At 50.5% G+C, this 25,831-nt stretch overlaps 1 protein-coding gene across 5 annotated transcripts in view; it reads right to left on the minus strand.

Moving 5' to 3' along the window:
• Positions 1 to 895: 895 nt before the first annotated feature.
• TCF7L1 (transcription factor 7 like 1) overlaps positions 896 to 25,831 on the minus strand; it is a 102,015-nt gene continuing 77,079 nt past the window's right edge. For 2 of the 5 annotated variants that reach the window (XM_037886425.2, XM_037886428.2), the window contains 10 exons: positions 22,112 to 22,195; positions 18,039 to 18,171; positions 16,212 to 16,314; positions 12,196 to 12,261; positions 10,170 to 10,253; positions 6,649 to 6,792; positions 5,656 to 5,815; positions 4,414 to 4,521; positions 2,532 to 2,592; positions 896 to 1,543 (listed from right to left, as the gene is read on the minus strand). In XM_037886425.2, the coding sequence (XP_037742353.1) occupies positions 1,107 to 1,543; positions 2,532 to 2,592; positions 4,414 to 4,521; positions 5,656 to 5,815; positions 6,649 to 6,792; positions 10,170 to 10,253; positions 12,196 to 12,261; positions 16,212 to 16,314; positions 18,039 to 18,171; positions 22,112 to 22,195 (1,380 nt within the window). In that variant the 3' untranslated portion in view covers positions 896 to 1,106. The remainder of the gene's footprint in view (positions 1,544 to 2,531; positions 2,593 to 4,413; positions 4,522 to 5,655; positions 5,816 to 6,648; positions 6,793 to 10,169; positions 10,254 to 12,195; positions 12,262 to 16,211; positions 16,315 to 18,038; positions 18,172 to 22,111; positions 22,196 to 25,831) is intronic. The other 3 variants (XM_037886427.2, XM_043536428.1, XM_043536429.1) reach the window with 3 other exon arrangements.

A 25,831-nucleotide genomic window follows, 5' to 3' on the forward strand; every position in this document is an offset into this window, starting at 1 on the left:
TCAGTGTCTTCACAGCTGGATTCTTCCTTCCTCAATCTCTGCCAGGCCCTAGAGCAATGCAAGCTTAGTAGGGCTCTTGTGTGGAGAACCCCATCCTAACAGGGTTTAAAGCAGCTGGAGATTGGGATGTAACTCGAGCCCCTAAAATGCCCCCTCTCTGCCAGATAACGAGACACGGTATATGCTGGTGTGGCAAAGAGCTCCTGGGGATGGAGAAATTGAATCTCTCAGAATGTATTTAGTGAACCTTGAGATTCAGATAACCCCCTCTTCCACTCCACCCCCTTGCCCGCCTTTCCAAGACAGGTGCTGCTCCGTGTTACTGGCCCAAGGAGGTGAGAGGGGCAGTGCCCCAAGGCAAGAAATGCTGGCTGAGGGGGATGTTTCCCTGGGGAAGGCTCCACATTGAACACGCTCACACAGCAAGTTGCAGCTGCAGTTTTATTTCCTTTTGTAAAAACATGATTAGAGGGGGAAATTTCCCCATAGACTTAACCCCCTCTGCTCCCCGCCCCCCACCAAATAATCAGGGGAGGAAATGGGGCAGATTGTGCTGGCATTGTCCTGGCAAGTCACACTCCCTCCAGGCTGGGGGCAGGAGTCTTGGCCCTCTCCTGGTTGGGGGATGTAGGCTTCCTTTGAGGGGGTGGGGGAGCTGGCCCTTTTCTGGGGCAGGGGTCCAGCATTTCTATTTTGTTTCTGGGACTGAGACTCGCCGGGAATGGCTGTTAATGGGACAGCCTGGCTGGCATATGCTGCCCGGGTGGGGCACCGCTCAGATTTAGCGACAACCACCCTGCAAATGCCGCAGAGAGAGGCTCCATCTTTACAAGTCCACATGGCTGAGGCAAAGGCAGGAACAAACCGCTCAGCCTTGGCTCGCGTGGGATTTTTGTTGTTCTTGGTTTTTGTTTGTTTTTAATAAAAACGGTCTTTAGATTGACTACTGGAAACAGCTCCGAGCATAAAGCACCTTCCTCCAGAGTCCACTTACAAAAGAGTTCAGAAAGGGTCAAATATTGACCAATAATGGTTTGGCTGCTTTTGAATCTCGATTGTGGCTTCAGCAATGTACAGCAGGGGTGGCTGGGGAGGGCGGCTCCTCCTTAGTCAGCTGGCTTGGTGACCAGGGAGAGCGGCTGGGCCTGCAGCACGGCCAGGGCAGCCTGCGGGGAAGGAAGGGCAGCCGGGAAGGAAGGCGGCGAGGTCAAGAGAGCCGTGTGGGTCATTGTGGCAAACGGAATGGGTCTGGAGAGAAGAGGCGACGGGCTGCTAAGGCTGGAGGAGGAGACGGCAGCCTTACTGGACAGAAAAGCAGCTGAATGGAGAGACAGCTGGGCCCTGGCTTCCGGTTTGGTGGTGAGCGAGAGGGGCTGAGCTTGTTCAGAGTGGGTGGCAGCTGGGGCAGCGGGCGATGCCAAGGCTGTTGATGGGGTGGCAGGCGAATCCAACATGCTGCCATGGGAGGAAGCAGGACTATCGCAGGGTTTCTCAATGGGCAGGTACTGCACACATGGCTTTTTACTCTTGGAGGCCAGAGAGCCTGTAAGGGGCAGAAAAGACACTAGTAAGCCACACTTCAAAGACACTGTCAGCTGGTCCCCAAGGCCTGGGGTTAGGTTTAGTGGATTTGCCCAGGCCTGGAAAACAGAAGGCGCAAATCCCATCTGCGGCTGGAACCAGATTCATTAACAGACTTATTGCTCGGGGCAATGCTAATTAACTGCAGGGTTAACTGGGGTGAGCGGCACCTGGGTCTGAGCAGCCGCTCTGCAAAGCCCTGCCCAAGTTAAGTGGCCCCTCACTGGGGCAGCACTCCCCTGGGGGTGTTGCTAGGACACTTGGGGGGACAGCCCTGGTTCTTTGTGCTGTGGTCAGCTGAGCAGCTCTGATTCTTTCCCAGTGAATTGCAGAATGTGTCTGTTCTTCTGGGCACAGGGAAGGCGTTGAAGGACTATCAGCACTAGTGATTTAGCCTGTGTCCTCACTACAAAGTAGGTGGGCTACCAGCCCGAGTGAAAGCCTCACTCAGGCTTAACCCCAAGCCCCAGATGAGCCAGCTAGCCCAGGTTGGAAGCACCACCACGCTCGAGGGAGACGGTTGTGTGTGGATGGGAACAGCTGCATTGAGGCCAGACCTTAAGGTACTTACAACTTGCAGGGAGTCTGAGCAGGCCAATGGGGCAAAGAGCAATCTACAACTACTGACATTTAATAACAGGGGTCAAAGCAGAGGGCAAGGGACCCATGGGAATGTAACTGTGGCTGTATTACTTCATAGGGTGTGCCCCCGTGGTGCTTCCGAAGTGTCTAAATGCCCTAGGCTCCTGGATCCCGTTGAATTTCAGGGCCATTGAGGCTCCTTAGTCAATCAGGTGCTTTTTAAAATCATGTTTACTTTCCTGGGCTACAATTTTCCAACTTGATGAGGCAGCTAAAGCTGATAGGGACAGTTGGTGAATTCTCTGCTGGCCCCATGGCCTTTACTCCCCTCCATATCAGACCAAAGAAGGGGAGCAGGCTGTACTTACTCTCTGTGTCCTGGATCTGCTGCTGGGGCTGTTTCTCTCGCTTTCTCTTCTTCTTTTTCCCCTGGAAAAGACCATCCCACTTGCAGCTTTTGTCATTGACTGTCAGTAACCCCCCAACCCTCTCCACCATGATCCCCGAGAACTCGTGGGGCTCAGGATAAGGACAGGGCACCAGGTGGAACAGCTCCCAGGGTCTGAGCACCGACCAAGCAGTGCAAGAAGCAGCAGGAGTCAGTGATGTTGGGGGAGGAGGTGACAGTAAATCAGCCATCAAGAGAACTGAGAATTCACACCTTTATACCCCCCACTCATTTCTCACCCACCTGGGGTGTTCTTTAGACTGTAAGCTCTCTGGGGAAGGACCTGTCATGTGTTATACCTCTAGTGCAGTAGGGCTCACCCGGGTTGGCACTACTGCAATGGGGAACAAGACCCTTCTCTGGAGAAGGGGGCATGAGGCCGTACTGCACTTCTGCATTAACCTGGGGCTTCTCACAGCCACTCACTGGGGCCCTTGGAACTCTGAGCCAGGTTCAACCCCAGAAGAGCAGCTTGGGGAGGCTGCTAAATCGGACAGGGACAGTTCCTTTAGAAGCCCCAGTGTTCAGGAGACCTTGCCCTTTATATTTGCTATTTATTCTGTATGTACTACTCTGCCCCACAGTACAGCACTAGCCCGACTGCCACGATTCCCCTTCTGCCTCCTGCTGACCTCAGTCACGTGGCTGGGGAAGGCAGAGGGAGGGCGACCAAAGCAGGTTCACGGGCAGGACCCAATGAACGGCCCCTGGGGGCCAGTTATGCCCACTCCAAGGGAACAAGAACGGGGGCTGCTCTTCTATTAAGTCTGGCTTTAGCATTCGCAGGCCCCCAGTTTAAGGCAGGTCACAGGATCCCAACCGTGGACACTAGCAGACCCATTAGGTGCCATCCAGCACATCCGCTCGGGGCCAGGGCAAGCGTGTCACTTACAGCACGTTTTCTAGGGCTGCGTCCTGTCCTAATGCTGCACAGTCCCTAATGTCGCACCTCCCCACCCGAGAAGGTCCTCCCCGATCTGGCACCCAGGGCCAGCTCAAACAATCGAACCTGCCTGTTCCTGGCTCTGGAGAATCAGAGAGCGGATGCCTCACATGCAGTTGCACGTGTAAGGATGTCTGATTTCATTCAATCTCTGTGCACGAGACAGCAGCACCTCCCCGCTAACCCCACCAGGAGTGTGTCATCGGTGTGCAGCCCTTCTAATGCCAGGGCCCCGCCCCGGGCAGCGTGTTCCACCCCTCCATTAAGGCATTTCCCATTTTCTCCTTAGTGGTCCCCTCCTCTGTGCTGGATGGTTATTGTCCATTTTCTCCCCTGCCTCAATTCCTATTAGCGCTCTGTAGGTCTGTGAACAGCTCTCACCTGGAAAGAAATGCCTTGATTTCCAGAAGCCTACTTCTGCCACGACCCAGCCCTACGCCAGGTGTGCTGCCTTTGTATGAACTTCGACATCCGTTAGCAGGGCGTTGCGAACCAGAGGCACTATACCAAGGGCAGCTGCCTCCAGATGGGGTTAAGCAACATCCAGGCGTGGCTCCCCCCCAGACATCCAATAACCACCCTGAGACTGGCTAAGGGAGCAGCAGTGACTACTTCCCTAGGTCCCTCACCGCCGTGGCCCCAAGTTTCCCCATCTCTATTCGTAGACCCTGGAGGCCGGATCCTGATTACAGCTTCATACAGAGACTGATAAGGCCAGGAAGGACCATTATGACCATCTAGCCTGACCTCCTGCACAGCGCAGTCCACAGACTGTCACCCAGCGACACCTGCACTGGAGGGGATAATTCAGTGCGCTGATCTCCCTTCCCTCCAGCAGCTACGTGAGGCGGCAACTTACGTAGTTATCCCGCGCGGACCACGTGGGGTAGAGCTGGGAATGAAGCTGTCGCTCCTTCCGGGCTAGCTCGTAGTACTTGGCTTGTTCCTCACGTGACAGCGAATGCCACTAGGAAGGAGAAAAGGAGAGCCAGAGCTGAGACTCGTGGGGGTTACCCTGCGACGAAGGGCTGAAACTCCCCAGTCTGGGTCCCCTGCCCAAAGGTGGGGAAGAGGTCGTTCTCCTCACCAGCTCCTCTGAACTGTGGCAGCAGGACAGTGAAGCTGCTGGGTCACTGTTCTACACCTCTCAGGAGCAGCAGCCCAGGACCGGGGCTCAGTGTGTAACTCAGAGCAGCCTTAGGGGTGCTCTAACTGACGGCAGCCGCCCACAGCCCAGAGTAGCTGGAGCACAAGGTGCACTGGCCACATCCTAGCAGGGCTGCCCCCAGGCTGACAGTGCAGCCTATAGTCAGCTCTGTGGGATTCACAGGGAAGAGGTGCCCAAGCTCCTTGCTTCAGTGCTGCTCCCAACCAGGATCCCCAGTCCCTCCAGCTGGTGAGCTGAGAAAACCTGCTCCACTCTGTCTCAATGGCTGGGATTGCTCTAGGCAGGATCTCTATGATCAGAGTCCTCCAGGACTCTCACCAGCCATAGTGCCAGATTTTCCACAGTGTTTAGGTGCTCCCCATTTCCCAGGCTGGCCTGGCTGCAGATAGCAGCTGAGTGCTTTGCACTACAGGGGGGGATGCCAGTAAGAGAATCTGGCTAGGTGGACAATTGCAGAGAGCTTACAGTGACCCCCTATTGTGGGTCCCACTTACCCCCTTCACGTGTTGCTTTTCCTGCTACGCTCCCAGCCCCTCAGACTCAGAGGGGATGTGCAAGCGCATATATAAAACGCCTTGGGGGAAGCAGATGGGAACCTGAGTCGAAGGGGGTTGTCTAATGAGCCCAAGGCCCTGTCTACGTTAAAGGGATCTGAGGCGGTGCAGTTCTCCTGATGCAACCCCTAGTGCAGACACGCTGCAGAGGTCCAAAACAGGCCCTCCTCCCACAGCACCCGGCCAGTCAGAGGGAGCAAGGCTACTCAACCCAGGTGCCACACACCGACACTAAGGGATTGCACCGGCATAACAGCTTGGATGTGTTTGCCCCCTGCACCGATTTCTGCAGTGTAGACAGGGTCTGGATTCACCTCTGAATTGGGCCCATGGAGTCTAGGGAACGGGGAAGAAAGGACAGAGGAGAAGGTGCCTTTACCCTTCGTCCCAGGATCTGGTTGATGGCCGCGCTCTCCTTCAGCGTACACTCCGCCACCACCTTGGCCCTCATCTCCTTCATGTACAACATGAACGCATTGAGCGGCTTCTTTATGTGGGGCTTTTTCTCCTCCTCCTTCTTCACACTGCCGGGGGATTTCCTGGAACCATCACAGGGGCCAGTCAACACCTGCAGCACCCACTGTTGCCACACTGCAGAAGAGCTTCCCCTTGCTGCACGGCGTGCAGTTGTGTCTCTTTGTAATGCCCGCCAGACACCTAGCGCTCTGGGGGGGACATCTGCTTATTGGAGAAGGTGAATGCAGACCCCTCCCCCCACCAACCCCTGTCCAGACAATGTCACCCTCTGGTTTTATTCTTCAAGGTGGATTTCACACCACAGGTAAGATGGAGAGGAGAGAGCGGGGCTGCTTATCAGGAGTGAAAACACGAGGCACATCCCAGGGGATGGCTAGGATCACAAGGCTGGCAATGAATTCATATGGAACATCTGCTTCCAGGAAAGTCTAGTGAACAAGCCTTTCTTGTTCCCGTCACCACAGAGCTTGCCTTGCCCAGCTAATGTGTTAAAACAGATGTATAGATTACAAGGGAAGGAGGACCCGCTGTGATCATCTACTCTGACCTCCTGCATAGCACAGGCCATAGGACTGCCCTGAATTAATTCCTGTTTGAACTAAAGCAGATCTTTTAGAAAAACCCTCACATTAGTTAACAGGGGAGTTCTAGCATGACCCCTAAGTCCTTCTCGTGGTCATTGTTTTCCAGGATACAATCCCCCAGCCCATACGTGTGACCTGCATTCTTTGTTCCTAGAAGCGTGACCTTGCTATTTCAAAACACATGTTGCTTGGCTGCACCCAGCTCACCAAGAGATCTAGGCCACTCAGGACAGCCGGGCTGGGCTGTACAGATCCCTGTCCCATTTGCCACTTGCCCCATCCAGCTGGTGCTGCGCTGCTCAGTTACTTACAAATTCCCTCCGGGGCTCATGCTGGCCTGCGTGGGCTCCTGTTTGACGATGGGCGAGACGATGGTGGGGTGTGGGATTCCCGAAGGGTGGAGGCCATGCGCGGGAGGCGGGACCATGTGGGGGGAAAACCGACTGGACATCAGACTGCAGCATGGGAAATAGAAAAGCAGGATGCAGACGTTACAAATAAAGGCAACAGCCCCAGCCACACAGTGTGAATCTCTCCCTGTACCCAGCTCCTCACACCCCACCCACAGGTACATGCCCTCCCCTGGGGACTTCTCAACATCCTACCCCTCTTCCTGCCCCGTGGCAGGGGGCAGATAACTCAATGTCGACAGATGCTGGACTCCTAGCTGAGAAATGAGCCCAAATAAGACACAGTTAATGCTGGTAGTGTGGAAGGGCTGGTGAGGATTAAATCAGCCTCCTACAATTTAGGGGCCTGGGTCCCTGCCAGATTCTGAGAGCATCCCAGTAGGATGAAGGTGGTTTTTGGGTGCAGAACCGTGCCACGCTTACCCAGCCCAAGCCTGGATTATTGTAATGCGCTCTCCATTGGAAACATGCCGTTGCTTCAGTGCAGAGCACAGGCTCTCCCGCTGACAACACACACATTCCCGGGAGCTACCGGGTGGGATTTTCATCTTTAAACCCCTAAATGGTTTAGGATCCACGTACCGAAGATTTGCCTCTCCTCACAAACCATCCTGCCACAGCTACTATCAGGAGCTGGAAGGAATCCAAGGCATGTGACTACAGAGGGCATGGTGGAGCCCAGGAAAGCATCATTTATGTTTGGACTATCAATGTGGAGTAAGAGCCTCTCTGCCAACGTTTTGCCCTGGGCTACAGCCTTGAAGGTCTGCCAGCTTGCTTCCATAATAGCGGGGAGCAGTTTGCCCCACACAGGGCAGAGTTGCCCAGATTCCACCGTCTGGGATGATGTGGTATTGTTCTGTTCTGTATAGGTTCTGGTACTGCCCTCATCCCCACAGTAACTGCACAACTCCCCATCGCATGCAGGTGTTGTGAAAAAGGCAAATATCGTTGTCGGATGTATTAGCAGGAGTATGGTATAGAAGACACAGGATGTCATCCTTCTGCTCTACTTGGCATTTGTAAGGCCTCATCTGGAGTACTAGGCCCTGTTTTCGGCACTGCACTTTAAGAAAGACGTCAACAAATTGGAGAGAGACCAGAGGAGAACAACAAAATGTGTAAGTGATTTAGAAAACCACATTGATGAGGGAAGCTTGAAAGAATTGCGCATGTTTAGCCTAGAGAAGAGAAGGCGCCGGGGGGGGGGTTGGGAGGAGGACGGGACGTGGTAACAGGACAAGTAGTAATTGCCTTCGTTAGCAGCAAGGGAGATTTACGTTCAATCTTAGGAAAAGGTTTCCAACTACAAGGGGAGTTAGGCTCTGAAACAAGTTACCAAGGGAGGCTGTAGAATCCCCGTCACTGGAGGTTTTTTAACAACAGGTTGGACAAACACCTGTCAGGGATGGAGGCTGGGTTTACTTGGTCTGTCTCAGCAGGAGAGGAACTCTCGAGGTCCCTTCCAGTCCTACATTTCTATGATTGATCAACACGGCTAACATGTGTCACGTGAGGCTTGTGCATCCATGATCCAGCTTCTATGACACAGCAAATAAAGGATTTCCTGCTCCAGGACTGGTCAGAAATGCTAACCCTCATCAGGCCTCTTAGCAATTGCTTGGAGTGACACTAGGAGTGCCCAAAGGCCCTCTGCCTTTGTCTTGGAATTGCAAGTACATTGAATAACTCATGAAACGGACAGGGACTGGACACAGGACTGTAGGGCTGTCCAGCTTCTCAAACAAGGTAACAAACAAGCCCCCGAAACGCTGAGCGGGCAGACTGATTCTGTCGGTCACCATCCCCTACTCTGGTTCCAGCTCCGTCACAGAGATGTGGACACAACCCTATGAATTCTCAGCCTGTGGCAAAAGCTGTTGCTGTTTTCCCCATGACCACAGGAAGGTGGACAGGGAAATCAACCCTTCTTTGTGGGCGTGGAGCAGCCACTCACCTGATCCCTAAACACATTGAGATGCTGCACGTGAGCCCAAAGTCTTGTCTAGCCCAACGTCTCTCGAGCTCCTAACTTGAACAGGGGCCAAAGAAAGAACCAACCTCTTTGGTGCTGAGTAAAAGGACTAAGAACCAGATGAAGGGGGGAGGGATAGCTCAGTGGTTTGAGCATTGGCCTGCTAAATCCAGGGTTGTGAGTTCAATCCTTGAGGGGGCCATTTAGGGATCTGGGGCAAAAATTGGGGATTGGTTCTGCTTTGAGCAGGGGGTTGGACTAGATGACCTCCTGAGGTCCCTTCCAACCCTGATATTCTAGGATTCTATGATCCCATGGGGGGGTGTAGGCCTCCCCACATTTAAACTCTTAGGGACGGGATTTTCCGAAGGGCCTAAGTGACACTGACAATCCCACCGTAGAGAGAGCAGACTGTTCGGAACGCAGCATCACATCCAAGACGGATGATGGTATGGGAGTAACTAAAAGTTCTGACACAAGGTAAGGTAAGGGAAGGGCAAGGAGCCAACAGTGCCGTGAGTGTCTAGGATAAAGTAAGGACAGCTGGCAAGCATCTTCCAGTATGTAACATGGATCCAGCAATTTCTTCGTCTTGTTGTAGTGCTTCAGAAAAGGTCTGCAATGCTCAGGAGTTGGGGTGGGCAGACCTCTCTTGGTGCTCTGGGACGGGGAGTGAAGGCCTCATTCATAAGGAGAATGCAAAGGCCTCTCTCCCACTTCTCCCAAATCCCAGGTTGGCAAAAAGGGAAGGTAGTGCTCCCCCTCAAGGAATGGCCTTCAGCTAGTCATGCAGGATACAAATCGTGCTGGTCTTGTGTGCAGAGAGGCACATCTCAACCCCAGCTAGTTGTAGGCTTCAGCCACAATGGCTCGAACCACAACAAGTCTGGAAAACACGTATTCACTGTTATTTTTCCCACTGAAAACCCCCACTGAAGCTGCTAAGAAGAAATACTGAGAAGTTTCATCCTGAGAACCTCCAACATGACATCCATCGACAGGCGGAGGAAAGAGCAGAGCAGAGATGCAACCCCTCTCACAGGTAATGGCTTTCAGTGGTTCTAAGGTGCATATGGGAGTGCCCCTGGCCTCCAAAGTGGAAACAAATTCACACGACCCATCTCTGGGGCCTGCAGGAGCCACTGGACAGGGGCCTTCCCCATTCAGCTTGTGGGCCACAGGGATTCAAGCTGTTAGTTGTTAGGCAGAACTTGGCCTGTTTTCCCTTGGCTCTTCTTTGTTCTTCTGCGCTTGTGTCAAAGATCTTCCCGTTTTCTCAGCACAAATGTTCTTCCAGGGAGACCTCCTATAACCATAACCCCTGCCTCTACAGGGAAGGGGGTTTGTCTGCTTGGCACTGGGGGTCTTAAGCTTTTGCACTCTCTAGTTCTAATCCCGACTGAACCCTACCCCTGCCAACATCCCTTCCGCTCTGATGTGTACTCACCTGGACATTGAGGCATTCATAGCTAGGGCAGGGTATGGGTGTCTGAATCCCCCGGGAGGAATGGAATACACTGGCTGTCCTTGCCTAAAATGGATGAGCAAAGAAAAACAAAAAGTCCTTACTAGAAGCACAAAAGGAAGAAAAACCATCACACATAGGGAAGCCACAATAACCAGTTTCCCTCCGATTATGTTCTGAAGGTGCCCGTCACAGCTCTGTACTTCAGGCTGACGTTTGTACTTAAGCAGGAGTCCCCTTCTTTGTTAGGTGTGCCAAATACAGCATGTCCTGCACAAAATTAAAGCACTTACTCTTTGAACACAGAATATGTTTTCTGAGAATTTACAAGTAAATCCATTAATTTTTTGAGTTCAAGCCAACTTTAAAATGGGTCTTTTAAGAACTGAAGGTCCCTCAGTCCTTTTTGAGTATCTCTTGAATTATCTTCACAATAAAACAACACAAGACTCTTCAAACCTCCCGCACAGTTAAAACTCGCTGAAATCTTATTTAGGGTTTGTGATCATTTTTTGCCATGATTCTCCACAACGGAAAGTTTCTTTTTTAACAGAGGCTGAAGAATAACGTTCGACTTCATTCCACAAAGAACTGGTCTTTCACAAAATGCTGTCCCTCTCTTAGTGTTCTCAATGGGACCGAGACAAAAGGCTGCCCCCGCTCTGAAAATGCCTTTCTCCAAATGGCAACCATCTCACATGGTTCCTATGGGACCGAGGCCACAGACTGCCCTTAGCAAGGACGACTCCTGCCTCTAGCCACCTGCTCATTTCCTCCTCCTGCCACCCACAGCAAAGGGGTTCTACTTGCTCCCCAAAGACACGATGGCTTCACTCCTACTGGGAACATTGGGAAGTGGTGGCCGTTTCTAAAAGAGGGCATCTTAACTGAGGGCAGCATGGGTCCTTGATGCCGCTGGATGTGGCCATTTCAAAAGGAAGTAATTCTTCATGGGGGGGGAGGGGGAGAGGGGGAGAAGAAACAGTTCTTTTCCTTCCCAGGTGCTCTGGTGATGCAAAGCTGCCGTAAAGCCAGCTTACCTGGCCTATATGCCCAGGCTGCTCTGTGCTGCTCCAGAACAGCCTAAGGTAGCAACAGCATGTCAGAGACTCTTCCCCTGGAAGTTTACTTCCATACAGGGAAGGCTGATACTGTACATCTTCAAATCATTTGAACTGTCACATGGAAATGTTATTTTGGGTTCCTGGTTCGGGTTCAGGGATGTAATTTTTAACAAGTTAAGAGGGAGTCACGGTTAAGCGTATCTGTTATTAGCAATTCAGGGTAAAATACATTACAGGGCTGTTGTAATTAACACAAAAACAAGCACTCTAAACCCCCCAAAAGTCCAATGTAAGGCTAAATTTAAAAGAAACCCAAACATTTTACGGTATAGAAATGCACAGGGCTCCCACACAACCGTATTCCGCCCTGTAGGACACAATAAGGAAGAAGAAAAAAAAATCTAGTGTGTCTTTTAATATCAATTTAATCCAATACGGAATCGCAGATACTAAAATGCATCATCACGGAGGTTACAGGAGGCAATATAGAAGAAGGAGGGTTAAAATGTATTTAAAAAAGCAGAGCACTGAAGGTATAAAGATCAAATACTAGAAATTCTGTAAGTAAATCAGAAGCAGAAAGCCTGTAAGAGGACCGGTGGATTTGCCAGATCATCAGGGTTTAAAAAGCACAATTAAGGAAGATAAGGGCATTGCTGAGAAGCTAAATGACTGTTTTGTGTCAAGGTTGGAGATACCCCCATCCTGGTCCCGTTCTTGCCCGGTAATAAGGATGAGGTGCTATTAGTGACTGAGGTGGCAGAAGCAGAGGTGCTGGAATAAACTGATAGTTTAAGAAGCAATAGGTCACCAGACCCAGATGGTCCATGCGAGAGTTCGGAAGGAGTTCAAGTAAGAAGTGGATGAGCTGCTAGCAAAGATAAGCAATCTCTCATTAAAAGCAGCTACTGTACCAGAGGATTGGAAGGCTGTAAATGTTATACCTGCATTGTAAAAAGGTTCTACGGGTGATCTGGGGAACAACAGACCTGTCGGCCGTACAGCTGTACCTGGTAAATTTGTTGAAAGAATAATTAAAAACAGAACAATAAAACGTGGAAGAGTGTGATATGCTAGGGTCTAACCAACATGGTTTCTCTGAAAGAAAATTGTGTCTCACTATTTTGTTGGAATTCTCTAAATGTGTCGATGAAGTAGGGGATAAAGGGGAAGACGACATCATTTCTTTAGACTTTTTGAAAAGGGCTTTTGACAAAGTCTCTCAAGAGGCTACTACGGAAGCTAAATTGACATGGATCAAAAACTAGCAGGAGAAATAGTAGGAATAAGTGGACCAAAAAAAGGTGAAAAGCCAGGGCCACAAGGCCCTGTATCAGGGCCAGTTTTGTTTAATGTATTTATTAATGGTCAGGAAAAGGGGGTGAACAGTGAGGGGGTAAAATCTGTAGATGACAAAGTTATTCAGTTTGGTTAAATCCAGACAGGACTGTGAGGAGCTTCAGATTGAGGTGACTGGGCAACAAGATGGCAGATTATGTTCAATATTGATAAATGCAAAGTATTACTCATTGAAAGGCAACACTTTAATACACCGTACAGAGTTCTGTATCAACTCAGAAAAGGACCCTGGGTCTCGGTGTGTGTAACGCAATGGAGGGCTCTGCTCCAGGTGCAGCTGCAGTCACGCAAGTAACCAGGGTGTTAGGGCTGCATAGGGAACGGGATGGAGAATACTATAAAGCCATTACAGAAACTAATGGGATCTGGATCCTGTGTGCAGCCCATCTAAGAAAGGAAGTTGCAGAACTAGAGGAGTTCAGAGAAGGGTGAGGAGAACAATTAAGGGCTTGGGAAAACCTCTCCTACAAAGAGAGAGAGAGAGAGAGAGAAATTATTGGTTTCAGAGTAGCAGCCGTGTTAGTCTGTATTCGCAAAAAGAAAAGGAGGACTAATGGCAACTTAGAGACTAACCAATTTATTTGAGCATGAGCTTTCGTGAGCTACAGCTCACTTCATCGGATGTGCATCCAATGAAGTGAGCTGCAGCTCACGAACGCTTATGCTCAAATAAATTGGTTAGTCGCTAAGAAATTATTGGAGTTGTTTCCTTTAGAAGGGAGATGAATAAGAGGGGACAGGATAAAACCATATAAAATCATGACTGATCTAGAAGGGAGACTGGCAGCAACTGTCCTTCCAACCTCATAATGTAAGAACCAGGGGACAGTTCAATAAAACGGAAAGGTGGACAATTCAGACTGATAAAACGGAATACTTTTCCCACATGCGATTAGCCTGTGGAACTCATTGCCATGGGAAGTCTTCAAGGCCAAGAATTTAGCAAGATAGAAAATGGGACTGGGCATATAAATGAGTAACAAGAGAAACCAGCGTTAGAATAATTAATTATACAAATATCTTGGGAGGGACAGTAATCTTAGGCTTCAGTATTAACCCATTCTTTAACAATTAGGGACTACACGGGGGTGGCGGGGGGGGGGGGGGGGGGGAGGTTATCCCAAACTGCCTACTGTAGGGTCTCATGCACCTTCCTGTAATGCATCTGGTGCTGGTCACAGTTACGGACAAGATGCCAAACTAGATGGACCACAAGGCTGATCCAGTTTGGCAACAGCTTTGTATAAAAATATTGCTCGAACATGCAGGGGTGTAATCAGGGAGGCCAAAGCACAATTGGAGTTGCAGCTAGCAAGGGATGTGAAGAACAATAAGAAGGGTTTCTACAGGTATGTTAGCAACAAGAAGGTGGTCAGGGAAAGTGAGGGCCCCTTACAGAATAGGGGAGGCAACCTAGTGACAGATGATGTGGAAAAAGCTGAAGTACTCAATGCTTTTTTTGCCTCCATCTTCACAGACAAGGTCAGCTCCCAGACTGCTGCACTGGGCAGCACAGCATGGGGAGAAGGTGAGCAGCCCTCAGTGGTGAAAGAACAGGTTAAGGGCTATTTAGAAAACCTGGACATGCACAAGTCCATGGGTCTGGATCTAATGCATCCGAGGGTGCTGAGGGAGTAGGCGGATGTGATTGCAGAACCATTGGCCTTTATCTTTGAAAACTTGTGGTGACTGGGGGAGGTCCCAGATGATTGGAAAAAGGCAAATATAGCGCCCATCTTTAAAAAAGGGAAGACTGAGAATCCAGGGAACTACAGACGGGTGAACCTCACCTCAGTCCCTGGAAAAATCATGGAGCAGGTCCTCAAGGAATCCATTTTGAAGCACTTGGAGGAGAGGAAGGTGATCAGGAACAGTCAACATGGATTCACCAAGGGCAAGTCATGCCTGACGAACTTGATTGCCTTCTATGATGAGATAACTGGCTTCGTGGAAATGGGGAAAGTGGTGGACGTGATGTATCTTGACTTTAGCAAAGCTTTTGACACGGTCTCCCACAGTATTCTTACCAGCAAGTTAAAAAAGTATAGACTGGATGAATGGACTAAAAAGTGGGCAGAAAGCTGGCTAGATCGTTGGGCTCAATGAGTAGTGATCAACAGATCGATGTCTAGTTGGCAGCCGGTATCAAGCAGAGTGCCCCAGGGGTGGTTCCTGGGGCCCATTTTGTTCAGCATCTTCCTAAATGATCTGGATGATGGGATGGATTGCACCCTCAGCAATTTCGCAGATGACACTAAGTTGGGAGGAGAGGTAGATACGCTGGAAGGTAGGGATAGGGTCCAGAGGGCCCTAGACAAATTGGAGGATTGGACCAAAAGAAATCTGATGAGGTTCAACAAGGACAAGTGCAGAGTCCTGCACTTAGGACGGAAGAATCCCATGCACCGCTACAGGCTGGGGACTGACTGGCTAAGCAGCCGTTCTGTAGAAAAGGACCTGGGGATTACAGTGGATGAGAAGCTGGATAGGAGTCAACAGTGTGCCCTTGTTGCCAAGAAGGCTAATGGCATATTGGGCTGCATTAGTAGGTGCATTGGCAGCAGATTGAGGGAAGTGATTATTCCCCTCTATTCGGCACTGGTGAGGCATCATATGGAGTATTGCGTCCAGTTTTGGACCCCCCACTACAGAAGGGATGTGGACAAATTGGACAGAGTCCAGCGGAGGGCAACAAAAATAATTAGGGGGCTGGGGCACATGACTTATGAGGAGAGGCTGAGGGAACTGGGGTTATTTAGTCTGCAGAAGAGAAAAGTGAGGGGGGATTTGATAGCAGCCTTCAACCACCTGAAGGGGGGTTCCAAAGAGGATGGAGCTCGGCTGTTCTCCCTGGTGGCAGATGACAGAACAAGGAGTAATGGTCTCAAGTTGCAGTGGGGGAGGTTTAGGTTGGATATTAGGAAACACTGTTTCACTAGGAGGTTGGTGAAGCACTGGAATGGGTTACCTAGGGAGGTGGTGGAATCTCCTTCCTTTGACGTTTTTAAGGCTCGGCTTGACAAAGCCCTGCCTGGGATGATTTAGTTGGGGACTGGTCCTGCTTTGAGCAGGGGGTTGGACTAGATGACCTCCTGAGGTCCCTTCCAACCCTGATATTCTATGATTCTATCGCATGGTGTACTTCAGGGCAGAGTTAAGGTTGTTTGAATATCCTATCTGCATTTCCAGACCTTAACATGCTCGGATTTCTTTTAAGTTAAAGTTGGTATTTCCTGGGTTTCTCATGCTGGTTTGGGGACTACCCACAAGAGCCCTGTAAGGTATTTGATCTTAAATGACTCAGGTACTCTCCACAGGAGCTATAAGTTAACATAGTTTTTGTCTGTAATATCTCAAAAAAAAAAAAAAAATCGTGATTGTGGAGGTGAGGGGGAACTCAGCGGACGCTCGAAGTGTGTGGAACCTCATCCAATCCATGGCAGGCCCAGGGAACAACAGCACGGAGCTGGGAAGGGTCCGGCTTTAGCAGCAATTCCCATTCAGTCAGCTGGCAAGGTGCAGAATTCTATGCTCGCAGAGGGAAATCTGACACTGTAGGTGACAAGCAGGAGGAGCGAGGAAGGGAAAGGTTGATCCTTACTGTGGTACCAGCCAGCCCAGTGCATGAGGGATTTGGCCAACAGCGCCAGGAGACAGCGGGTAATAAGGAGACAGTTCTGAAGGGTGAGGTGGTCGTGGAATTCCTATGGTGGGGGAGAAGAAAAAAGCAGGCATTAAATCACGGTAATGGCATCCCGGGGTCACAGCTGTCAGGCTAGGAGGCTCGCACTCCTGCACTACCTCCCCAGGACCTTGTCCCTGCGTTCAGTGCTCTATAAATGGGTGTGATGCTCCCACACCATGGCACGATATTTCTTCCTGGCTAGTCCTGGTAATCTGAGCTGTTATTTCCTGGCAATCTGCTCAACACGGGGAGATGTTCTTCCCAAAGGGGCCTTCCAGGCAGGATGGCTGAGCACTGAGCTCACTGCAGAAGGAGGAAAGACCACCCCCTTATACACGCATAACAACCTTTAATGCTGCCCAGCCAGGACCTGAGACTCAAAGCTACTACGCACTTTGCCCTCCCTCCCCACACTGCCTGCCTTGTGCTGGTTACCAGGGGCCAGGGAAAGCCGTGGGCATGGGAAGTACATCGGTTCAGAGGGTGTGAGCTCTCCGTTACCGCAGAACTTGCTGATTTCTACACAAACAAGAAGCCCCATGGCCACAGCCAGGGCTTTACAAGCCCTGCCCTGGACAAGATGCAGGATCAGGCTCTGCCTAGGTGTGAGGGAAGCAGGGAGGGTGCAGTACCCCACAATGGGCAAGCAAGCCCGATGTGTGGGCGAGATGGCAGCAGGGAAAATCCTACTGCCCTCGTTTTGCAGCCGTCAGAGGAGAGGGCACTTGTGGGTACTCCCACATCTGAAATGTACTGCCGCTCTTCTGGTAAAGAGACAAAGGACCATCACTTGTCCACCAGAGAGTGCTTTGAGCTGAATGGCATATCCCCTTTGTACTGTCACCAGGAAACAGGCCAGATGTTCTCCAAAGAGAACGGATAAGGGTCTGATGGTAAAAACCGTCCCAGGCTGTCGGCTCCCTGTCCGACTCTAGCTGTGTGTTTTGGCCAACATCCTGCAGGTGGCTGGCCTGCATACTGCTGCTCCAGCTCAACTCCTTCACTGGGCGCGTTTCCTGACAGGGTGAGGAGAAGCGGAGGAAAGCTGGGCGTGGAAGCATGTGTACCACTTGCAGTAGAAAGGCTGTGTCAGGCCAAGCAATCTAGCCGTGGAACCGCCGAATTAACAGCTGGTCCCTCAAACGGCAGGTCAAACATCTTCATGTGCACATTGGCTGATGAAGGCTGCCCATGCTGTGTCCAGTGAGGCATGGGCAGCCTTCCAGGAATGACATGACTAGGCTGGATCCTCTCTGAATGGGAAGTGCTTGACCCAGAAATAAACACTTGTGCCAGGATGGCTTGGTGACTTGCGATCTTCATGGCTAACCCAGCCAACACGTACATCCCCTACCAAGTATCTCAAGCTTCTCTGCGTCCTCAGGCAAGCTGGATCTCGCATCTCCCACGGCCAACTGCTGCTTTAACGTCAGCACAGCCAGGACCACAGATCCCTTTTGTGTAGCTTGTGGGATTTGGTGGGCTTCCCTTTAAAATCTGATCCAGCAGAAGCTCACTGGGGACGATCGTCCTTGAGTCAGACAGTTAGTACCAGGTGGCATTGCAAGAGTTAGGAAAGGCAAAAAGCCTCTGCAGCAAAGTCTCAAATCTGGAAGGGAAACTGCTCAAACATTTCTATGGTCCTTGCTCGTATCCCAGTACTCTGCCCCATCTGTCCCTGTGTCTGACCAACTCACTCTGGGAACCCCCTTACATGCCAGCTTCTGTGCCCCGACAGCTCACCCGTCTTTGGGTCGATCTCTGGCGAGAGGTGGGAAGGAGGCGAGCCTGGGGAGAAGTGGTCGCTGCTGTACGTGATGAGTGGGGTCAGCGGGTGCATGTGATGTGCGTGCTGCACCACGGGTACTTTGTTCGACTGCAAGAGAAAAGGAAGACAGCATTTGGACTTGAAAAATAAATGCATAACCCTCTGCAGAAGGAAACAGAAGAGCAGGATCCGGGTACAAATTCCAAAAGGACCCAAGTGACTTAGGAGGCTAAGTCCCCCGTCCAACAGCGATTTAGGGTAAAATTATCAAAGACGGCTCCGTCCCATTTCCAAAGGTGAATTAGACGTTTAGGGGTCCGAGTCCCATGGACTCTCAATGAGATTTAGGCTCCTCTGTGGCAAAGCCACTTTTGAAAATGGGTCTTGGGTGCTTTTGAGAACGTTACCCTTGCTGACTGCAGTTTAGCTGCAGGGTTGACGCATCCCAGAATCACTGCCGCTACACCCACCAGAATCCCCCGCTGCACTCAGACGGTTTCATCTCTAAGAGACTCCACTCCCTCTCACAGCACAGCTCCTCTCCTCACGTCCTCCTGGAATGTTCACTATGTTTTGGTAAAGAGATACCGTGGGGTGCTCTGGAGGTCACCTCCCTTCACAGACTCAGCTCTCTGGCACATCAGGTCCTCCGTTTCTAAAGTTACACCAACCCCAGATCTCACACAGCCGGAGATCTCCACAGTCTAGATGTCTTGTGCCATCCACACCATCTTCACACCGGCAGGCACGTCACCGAACAGTTCTCACCGTCACCACCCCCCCCAGCTGTCTGCATTCCTGATCCACTCCCTGATCACACTGGCCTCTCTGCATCTCCCACCATAACAGCCAGACTGGGTCAGACCAAAAGTCCATCTAGCCCAGTATCCTGTCTTCCGACAGTGGCCAATGCCAGGTGCCCCAGCAGGAATGAACAGAACGGGTAACATCAAGTGATCCATCCCGTTGCTCATTCCCAGCTTCTGGGAAACACCATCCCTGCCCATCCTGGCTAATAGCCATTGATGGACCTATCCGCCATGAACTTGTCTAGTTCCAACTTTGTCCCTCTCCCCTGGAGCAGCCCCTCTGTGCGTGAGGAATCATCAGCCTCCACTAGCGTGGTCGCAAAGAGGTCCATCCCACCTAGATGCCCCTCCACCATGAGACTGGCTCCCTCAAGCGGCAGTCAGGGATGTTAATTCAGTGGTCTACTCCGCAACGTCTTCCTACGCCTCCTCTGTAGACAGTTCCCTCTCTCTGCTCCTCCACCTCACCAGCTCTGCTCTCCAGATGTTGCACTTGGGCCCTGCAGGCCAGGAGCTGCTCGCTCCGGGTGCATACGTATGCCACTTGGCCACAAGGCAAACAGCTGTTCATTCTGTACTCAGTGCAATTCACTGTGGGCTGGTGGAGCTTACGAATTCAGATGCTGCATCCACAAAGCTTGCCAACGCTCCACGAGCTGGCACATGCACCCCAGCCCATCCTCTACTGCTCGTGCGCCGGACGGAGTTGTCAAGGGGGCATCTCTGTTCAATCTAAAGCAATTCTTTTCAGCCCAGTCCTGCTCTATCTCACAGGAGATCTACGTCCAGGCCAAGTTCTCAGGTTTCAGGCGTGACCCTTCCCCTGTAGCCTGCAGAGAAGTGTGACGTTAGTCAATCTCCTAGAACTCAACACGCCTCGAGGGATTTTACTCAAATGTACAAGAATGAAAAATTCACTTTGGGCAGCGGCCAACCCTGGAAAACGCCAGGCCCAGAGGCAAACGTTTTGCAGAGCTCACAGCGAGTGGGAACCAGGGGTTATAACGACAGCAGCTTTGCAACCTTAACGATAGAGGATGGAATAAATAAGGGCTGGCAGGGGATGGGGATGAGAAGGGGACCAGTGCAAACACTGCGTGGGATGGGGGGAAGCTGACCGAAATACCAGAGTATCTAATCCCTTGTGTGCACGGAGGTTTCCAATGACAGGTTTTGAATCATGAACTCTCACAGCACAGAGCGAACCGAACAGCCTCAGGCACCAGGTGAGTCTGTCCAGCTGCAGGATTGAAACAGCCATCTCTTGGAGGAAGGGCTGGATTCTCCAGAACAAATAGAGATGGGTATTTCTTTATTCCCTCTCGGCTTCCTCCCTAAGAAAATTATTTTGAACGCTCCTTAAAAGGTCACCAGCAAAAGAAAAATTTAACCAGGGCTTCGGTCCTTTTTAACTCCGTTACGATGTTTATAGAATGCCTGAAAGATTTCTTTTTTTCCTGCTTGCTTTTTACATTGGAAATACAAGTCTTGTCTGCCCTGGAAGACTTGATGGCCACTGGAGAATTAGTGAAATTGCGACCTCGCAGAAGAAAGGAAACTGGAAGCCGACCAATTGAGAGGCATTAGGAAATACCCTTCTTATTTGCCTTTGGAGAATTCAACCCTTAGTCCAAGGGATCATGGCCTCAACCCTGCAGTTGCATTTTTAGGTAGACTGATTAAAACTCTTGGGGTTTTACTTGTTTTTGTTAACCTCTACTTTGTTCCAATGCTTAATGAACAACTTCGGAGGAAAAAACGTCGTCGTTAGTTTCAGAACCCTCGGCTTTCTAAGAACAGGGGAGAGTTCACAAGAAAGATCTGAGGCCTCACAACAAAATTCTTCAGCAAAACTGGGAGAGACCAAATCGGTACAATGCCGAGTGTTTAAGAACCACCACCAAACCCGCCCAGGCCTCTTCCTGCAGCATAAAACAGCAAAATAAGGCCCAAGAATAATTATAAAAAATTATTTTGCAGCCACTATCAGTGATTAGTATTTGGCCTGGGCTTGGCAGCTCCTAACATGGAGGGACAGACACACTGAACCTTAGAGCCTTGCTAAGTGCTGGGAGACTCCACAGAAGAGACTGTCTGGGAATGCAGTTTATGCCACTCCACCCCAAGCATGAACACATGGGAACCCATCTGCCTACTATCCCCAAGGGTCTAAGGACCACTGAGGGACCTGAGACCTTATGCCAAAATGCCCATAACTCGGATGCCTGAAGTTAAGACACTTTGAACTCACACAATACTTCAGCATCAGCATAGAACTGGCCTGATTCTCCAGGGCTTGGAGCATACACAGCCTCCATTAAAGGCAGTGGGAATTGTGCTCTCGCCAGCTTTGAAAACCAGGCCTCTTATTTAGGTGCCTAATTTTAGGCGCACAGATTTGAAAACGTCATCCTTAATGTGTCATTGCAACCCTTCATCTGCCTTTATCTGTGACCCAAGCTTATCACTTGATACTGCACCAGCTGTAGGCACCCACAGAAACCTCTTCTTTCTCCTCTTCTGCTGTCTGCAGTCTTGTAGCCATATTGGTCCCAGGATATGAGAGAGATAAGGTGGGTGAGGCCATATCTTTTACTGGACCAACTTCTGCTGGTGAAAGAGACAAGCTTTCAAGCTCCACAGAGCAGAAGAGAGATTACCTCACTTGCCTGGTCTCTCCTTTTCTCCTGTCACTCAGAACTGATGCTAACATTTTCACTTCCTGTTTGACATATTCACAGATTCTAAGACCAGAAGGGACCTTCACAGTCATCTGATCTGACCTCCCGTAGAGCACAGGTCAAAGAATGTCACCCAGCTATCCCAGCCTCCAGCCCAAGAACTCCTGGATGAACTAGAGCACATGTTTTAGAAAGGTTTCAGAGTATCAGCCGTGTTAGTCTGTATCCGCAAAAAGAAAAGGAGGACTTGGGGCACCTTAGAGACTAAAGAGATTCCACATCCATAAATGATTGTTCCTCTGGTTAATTACCCTCATTTAAAACTTTGCTCTTTATGATGTGGTTTCAGGAAGGTGTGCACGGTCTGGGGGATAACGAGAGAGACCAAACTGGGGGCAAGTGATGGGTGGAGATTCTGCCTGTGATTTGTGCCTGGTCAGGTGGACCAGGTGCAGCTGCAAGAAGAAAAAGCAAGCTGTCTAGAAAATGCATGCAGGGAATCCTCCAGCCAAAGCTGTTCAGGAAGATTAGAGTACAATCAAGCAGACAAGCACTTACTAAGTGTGCGGGCGATGGAGATCTGCTGTCTTTCAGCGTAGCACCAGCCGGAACGTCAAGAAGCGGCCACTTCATCTGCAGGTACTGGAAGAAACCCAGATTTAAAAGGATGAAACAACAACTCTGTGAGGAAAGGGGACTCCCCGAAGCCCAGCTGTGTTCACAAGAGGGAGTTGTGGGACATGTCAGAAGTTTGGTATTTAAAACAATTCTGATACTGCAGGGCCTGTGCCCCTGCTCTGGTCATTCACTTCCAAGGTCAGTGGAGGGTTACAATAATACACTAATGCCAAACTATAGTCACAAACAGCCAGCTCTAACCACAGCAGGCCTTGAGGAATTGTGAGTCTGAGCGTCTCTTAGCCAGCTCAGCTAGGAGCAGCTGCGAGGCCTCAGCACTGTGCACTAGGGTGATACACTTCTCTCACCCAAACCCTCCTCGCCCCCACCAATCAGTGACTCAGCCACCCTGCTGAAGGTCTGGAAAGGGTCCCAGCGAGGAGCGGCATGCACTTGGACATGGGAACTCAGCGTGCTCCCTTATCTCAATCTGCCAGCAACAAGTTCCCCCTAGCGGATCATTCCAGAACCTCCTGCTCTTCAGTAATAGGCTCTGATTAGCTAAGCTCTTGCCACCCCGGGGCAGACAGGATCTACAGGTCCAGTGTGAACCACCCTACCAGTTACGTTCTCATGTACCGTACCGGAGTCCCAGGTCTCCATGCACCATGGAGCCATATACAACACAGACCCCAATTCCCACGTCTGGGAAACTGTTTCACAATCCTCCCAACTACCCCATCGCCATTTAAGACTGATGCATTTAAGGGCAGCCTGTAAAATCTGCACACAACCCCGCTCCCTGAAAATCTGGCTGGCGACCACGGAAGTGCCGTGGAGGGGACCCTCTGCTCAGCAGCGCATGACGCACTACGCGGAGTTCTGCAGGAGGTCGTGAAGGCTCAGGCATCCTCCGGCAGGGCTGAGCGAATGGTCAGGGAGACTGTGTTCCCGTGGGATCTTGCCGCGCTGGCTCCTCGAAGACACTGGCATTGCGTCTCAGGGACTCAAGCAGAGTCCTCTGCAGGACTATTTTTTTAAATCCCATTCCCACCCGCTCCTGCGTTGTTTCTTGCATTTTTAGTCTGACCCGCAAAAACCTTAGATCTCATAAATCCCACAAGAGAGAGAGATTCCCCCATGCTACTAAAAAGACCCCAAACACTCAGTTAATACCTACATATATACACACACACACGGAATTCAGACACAATTTTTACCACTAAAAGAATAAAACAAATTTTGCTTAAACCATATAAAAAACTACTTTAACTCCTGTTATAAGGGACACCAAAGCTCTTCCAATCTCTCGCCTAAATTTAAGTATTAAAAGTTAAATTAAAGTATTAAAAATTAAAAATTTAAAAAAAGAAAAACTGGCTTTCCAATCGCTGAAATTCTATTTATGACAAACTGACGAGAGATTTAGTGTTTTCACGCAATTTACCTCAGTCTGGGGTTTTTGCCCACCCAATCCTGCCCACAAGGAAGTACATTTTACCTGCTCCTGCTATTATGGCAGGGGGTCCTGCAGGACCCACGGGATCCCAGCCTAGGGTCTAGAGCCAAGTCCAGCCACGCAGCAGACAGCTCATTGGCTCACGCGGAAGGAGGAGTTCAGACTGAGATCTTTCAGCCTGGGACCACGGCAGGGCAAGGCCTGGCTTTGAGTATTGCCTAGGGTGGGGCACATGATCAGTGCTAAAACACAGAGAATTTGAATAAGAGACACCCCCAGTAGAGGATGATGCAGCTGCACCAGCCTTTGCACTGTGCGGAAGCTCCGGCAGCCTGGCAGTTCTTGCTTCATTCCCTGTCCTCCTCTTCCTTCTCTGGGGGAGCGATGCTGAATTGGGTGGTGCTGTTAAATCGCTGTACGAAGGATCCCCTCTAGAAAGGGGCTGCCTGGCTCTGAGGCGGGAACAAAGCAGTGGCATGGCATCCTAGCACATCAAACTACAACCAGAAAAGCTATTGCTTCACTCGTTCTTTTATTCAACCCTTTCCCTCTTTTTGCAAGTTGTCCAAACAGACCACAATGATTACAACTTACTTGTTTTTTGTACCTGATTAAAAACTACTACTAGTAATCCTTTACTCTTCTAGAGTGCTCTTCATCCGTAGACTGAAAAGCGCTTTACAAAGGAAGTCAGCGTCATTATCCCTATTTTACAGATGGGGAAACTGAGGCATGGAGCAGAGGAGTGAGTTGCCCAATCCACTCAGCAGGCCAGGGGCAGAACAGGGAATAGAACCCCAGTTTCCTGAGTCCCAGCCCAGTGGTCTGTCCACTAGGCCACACCACCTCTAGCACAGCCAATTCCAAATGTTATAAAATCATGAGTCATCAGCAGCCCCCCCGACCCAGCCCATCATGAGATTGGCTTAAAAATCATGAAATTTTAAGATAATGCATTTTAGGCTCTATTTATTTGCCTTCTGGGTGGGTACTTTTTTGTTTTGTTTTTTTGAGTCTTAGGGTGCACTGGGGTCACATTTTCAAGATTTTCTCACCAACCAGGAGAGCCAGAAACTTATTTCTAAAAAAACAAACAAACACCATCTCAAAATGGAGATTCTTATGTATTCACATGACTCCAGAAGTTGAGGCTTTAAGAAAAACACCAGTCATCATAAGAACTGCAACATGCTTATTACGGCTGTGTCTAAGGGCCAACCCTATCGTGCTAGGTGCTGTACAAACACAAAGTAGTAGATGAGAATTAGCAACATAGAGTTTTTTTATGAATGGACTGGGCTGTTCACCAGTGGTCCCTGGAGTAGTCACTATTCTGGCTGTGCGTTATCACCTAGCTCTCACAGCAGCCCCCGCGGGGCGAGAGGACTCGAGAGCCAAAACTATTTCCAGGATCACTTCCAAGTCCTAATAATAATTGTTGTTTGTGATACTGCTGCTTGACCCTCTCCCCCCAGGGCTCTGGGGACTGAGGGCAGCTGCCACCCTGCTGTGGCAGGCGTCCAGCTGTTCCGGGCGGGTGTTTGGCCAAACAGCGAAGACTGCAGCAGGACAGACGCTTGTGGCCTGAGTGTACAGGAGCAAACCCCTGATTGTGTGTCTGGCGGAGCACCTGCCAGGCCAGCATTACCAACAGCAGGGTCAGTGCCATGCCGCGCAGATTGGAGAAACACCGCCCTGAATGCTGCATGCTCTCCCTGCTGATGCCCTCCCTCGCTCTCTCTGGGTTTGTGGCCTCCAAGAGAAGGCAGCATGCCATGGGCCGGTCCTCCCAGCACAGCCTGAAAGGTCCTCACTCACTTCAGCTGGTCTTAGGTGCATGCGGTATTCTCGCCCGTCACACGGCTCCAGCCCTCCCTGCAAAGCAGGCTCTCACCTGACATGCCTGACCAAGTAAACCTCCATCCCCTGGACCCACGAGCCTAGGAAGCAGGCTCCCTGCACAAACAACTCTGTGATCAGTCTGCCTCTAGCAAGAAGGGCTCGGCTGATCTCTCACAAGGCCACCTGAACCAGTGGGCTCACCCTCCGGAATGGGCTCTGGCATTCCTCACTTGTTTGGTTTAGCTGATAGAACACAGTTTGTCCCAGGGACGGGGGAGAGAGAGATTAGGGAAGAATAGATCATAAATCCAAACGCTCTGCCAAGGTCTCCTCTCTTCTGTGCAGATGCCACTTCATTT

The sequence above is a fragment of the Chelonia mydas genome, chromosome 26 (assembly GCF_015237465.2).
Source record: "Chelonia mydas isolate rCheMyd1 chromosome 26, rCheMyd1.pri.v2, whole genome shotgun sequence".
Lineage (NCBI taxonomy): Eukaryota > Metazoa > Chordata > Testudines > Cheloniidae > Chelonia > Chelonia mydas.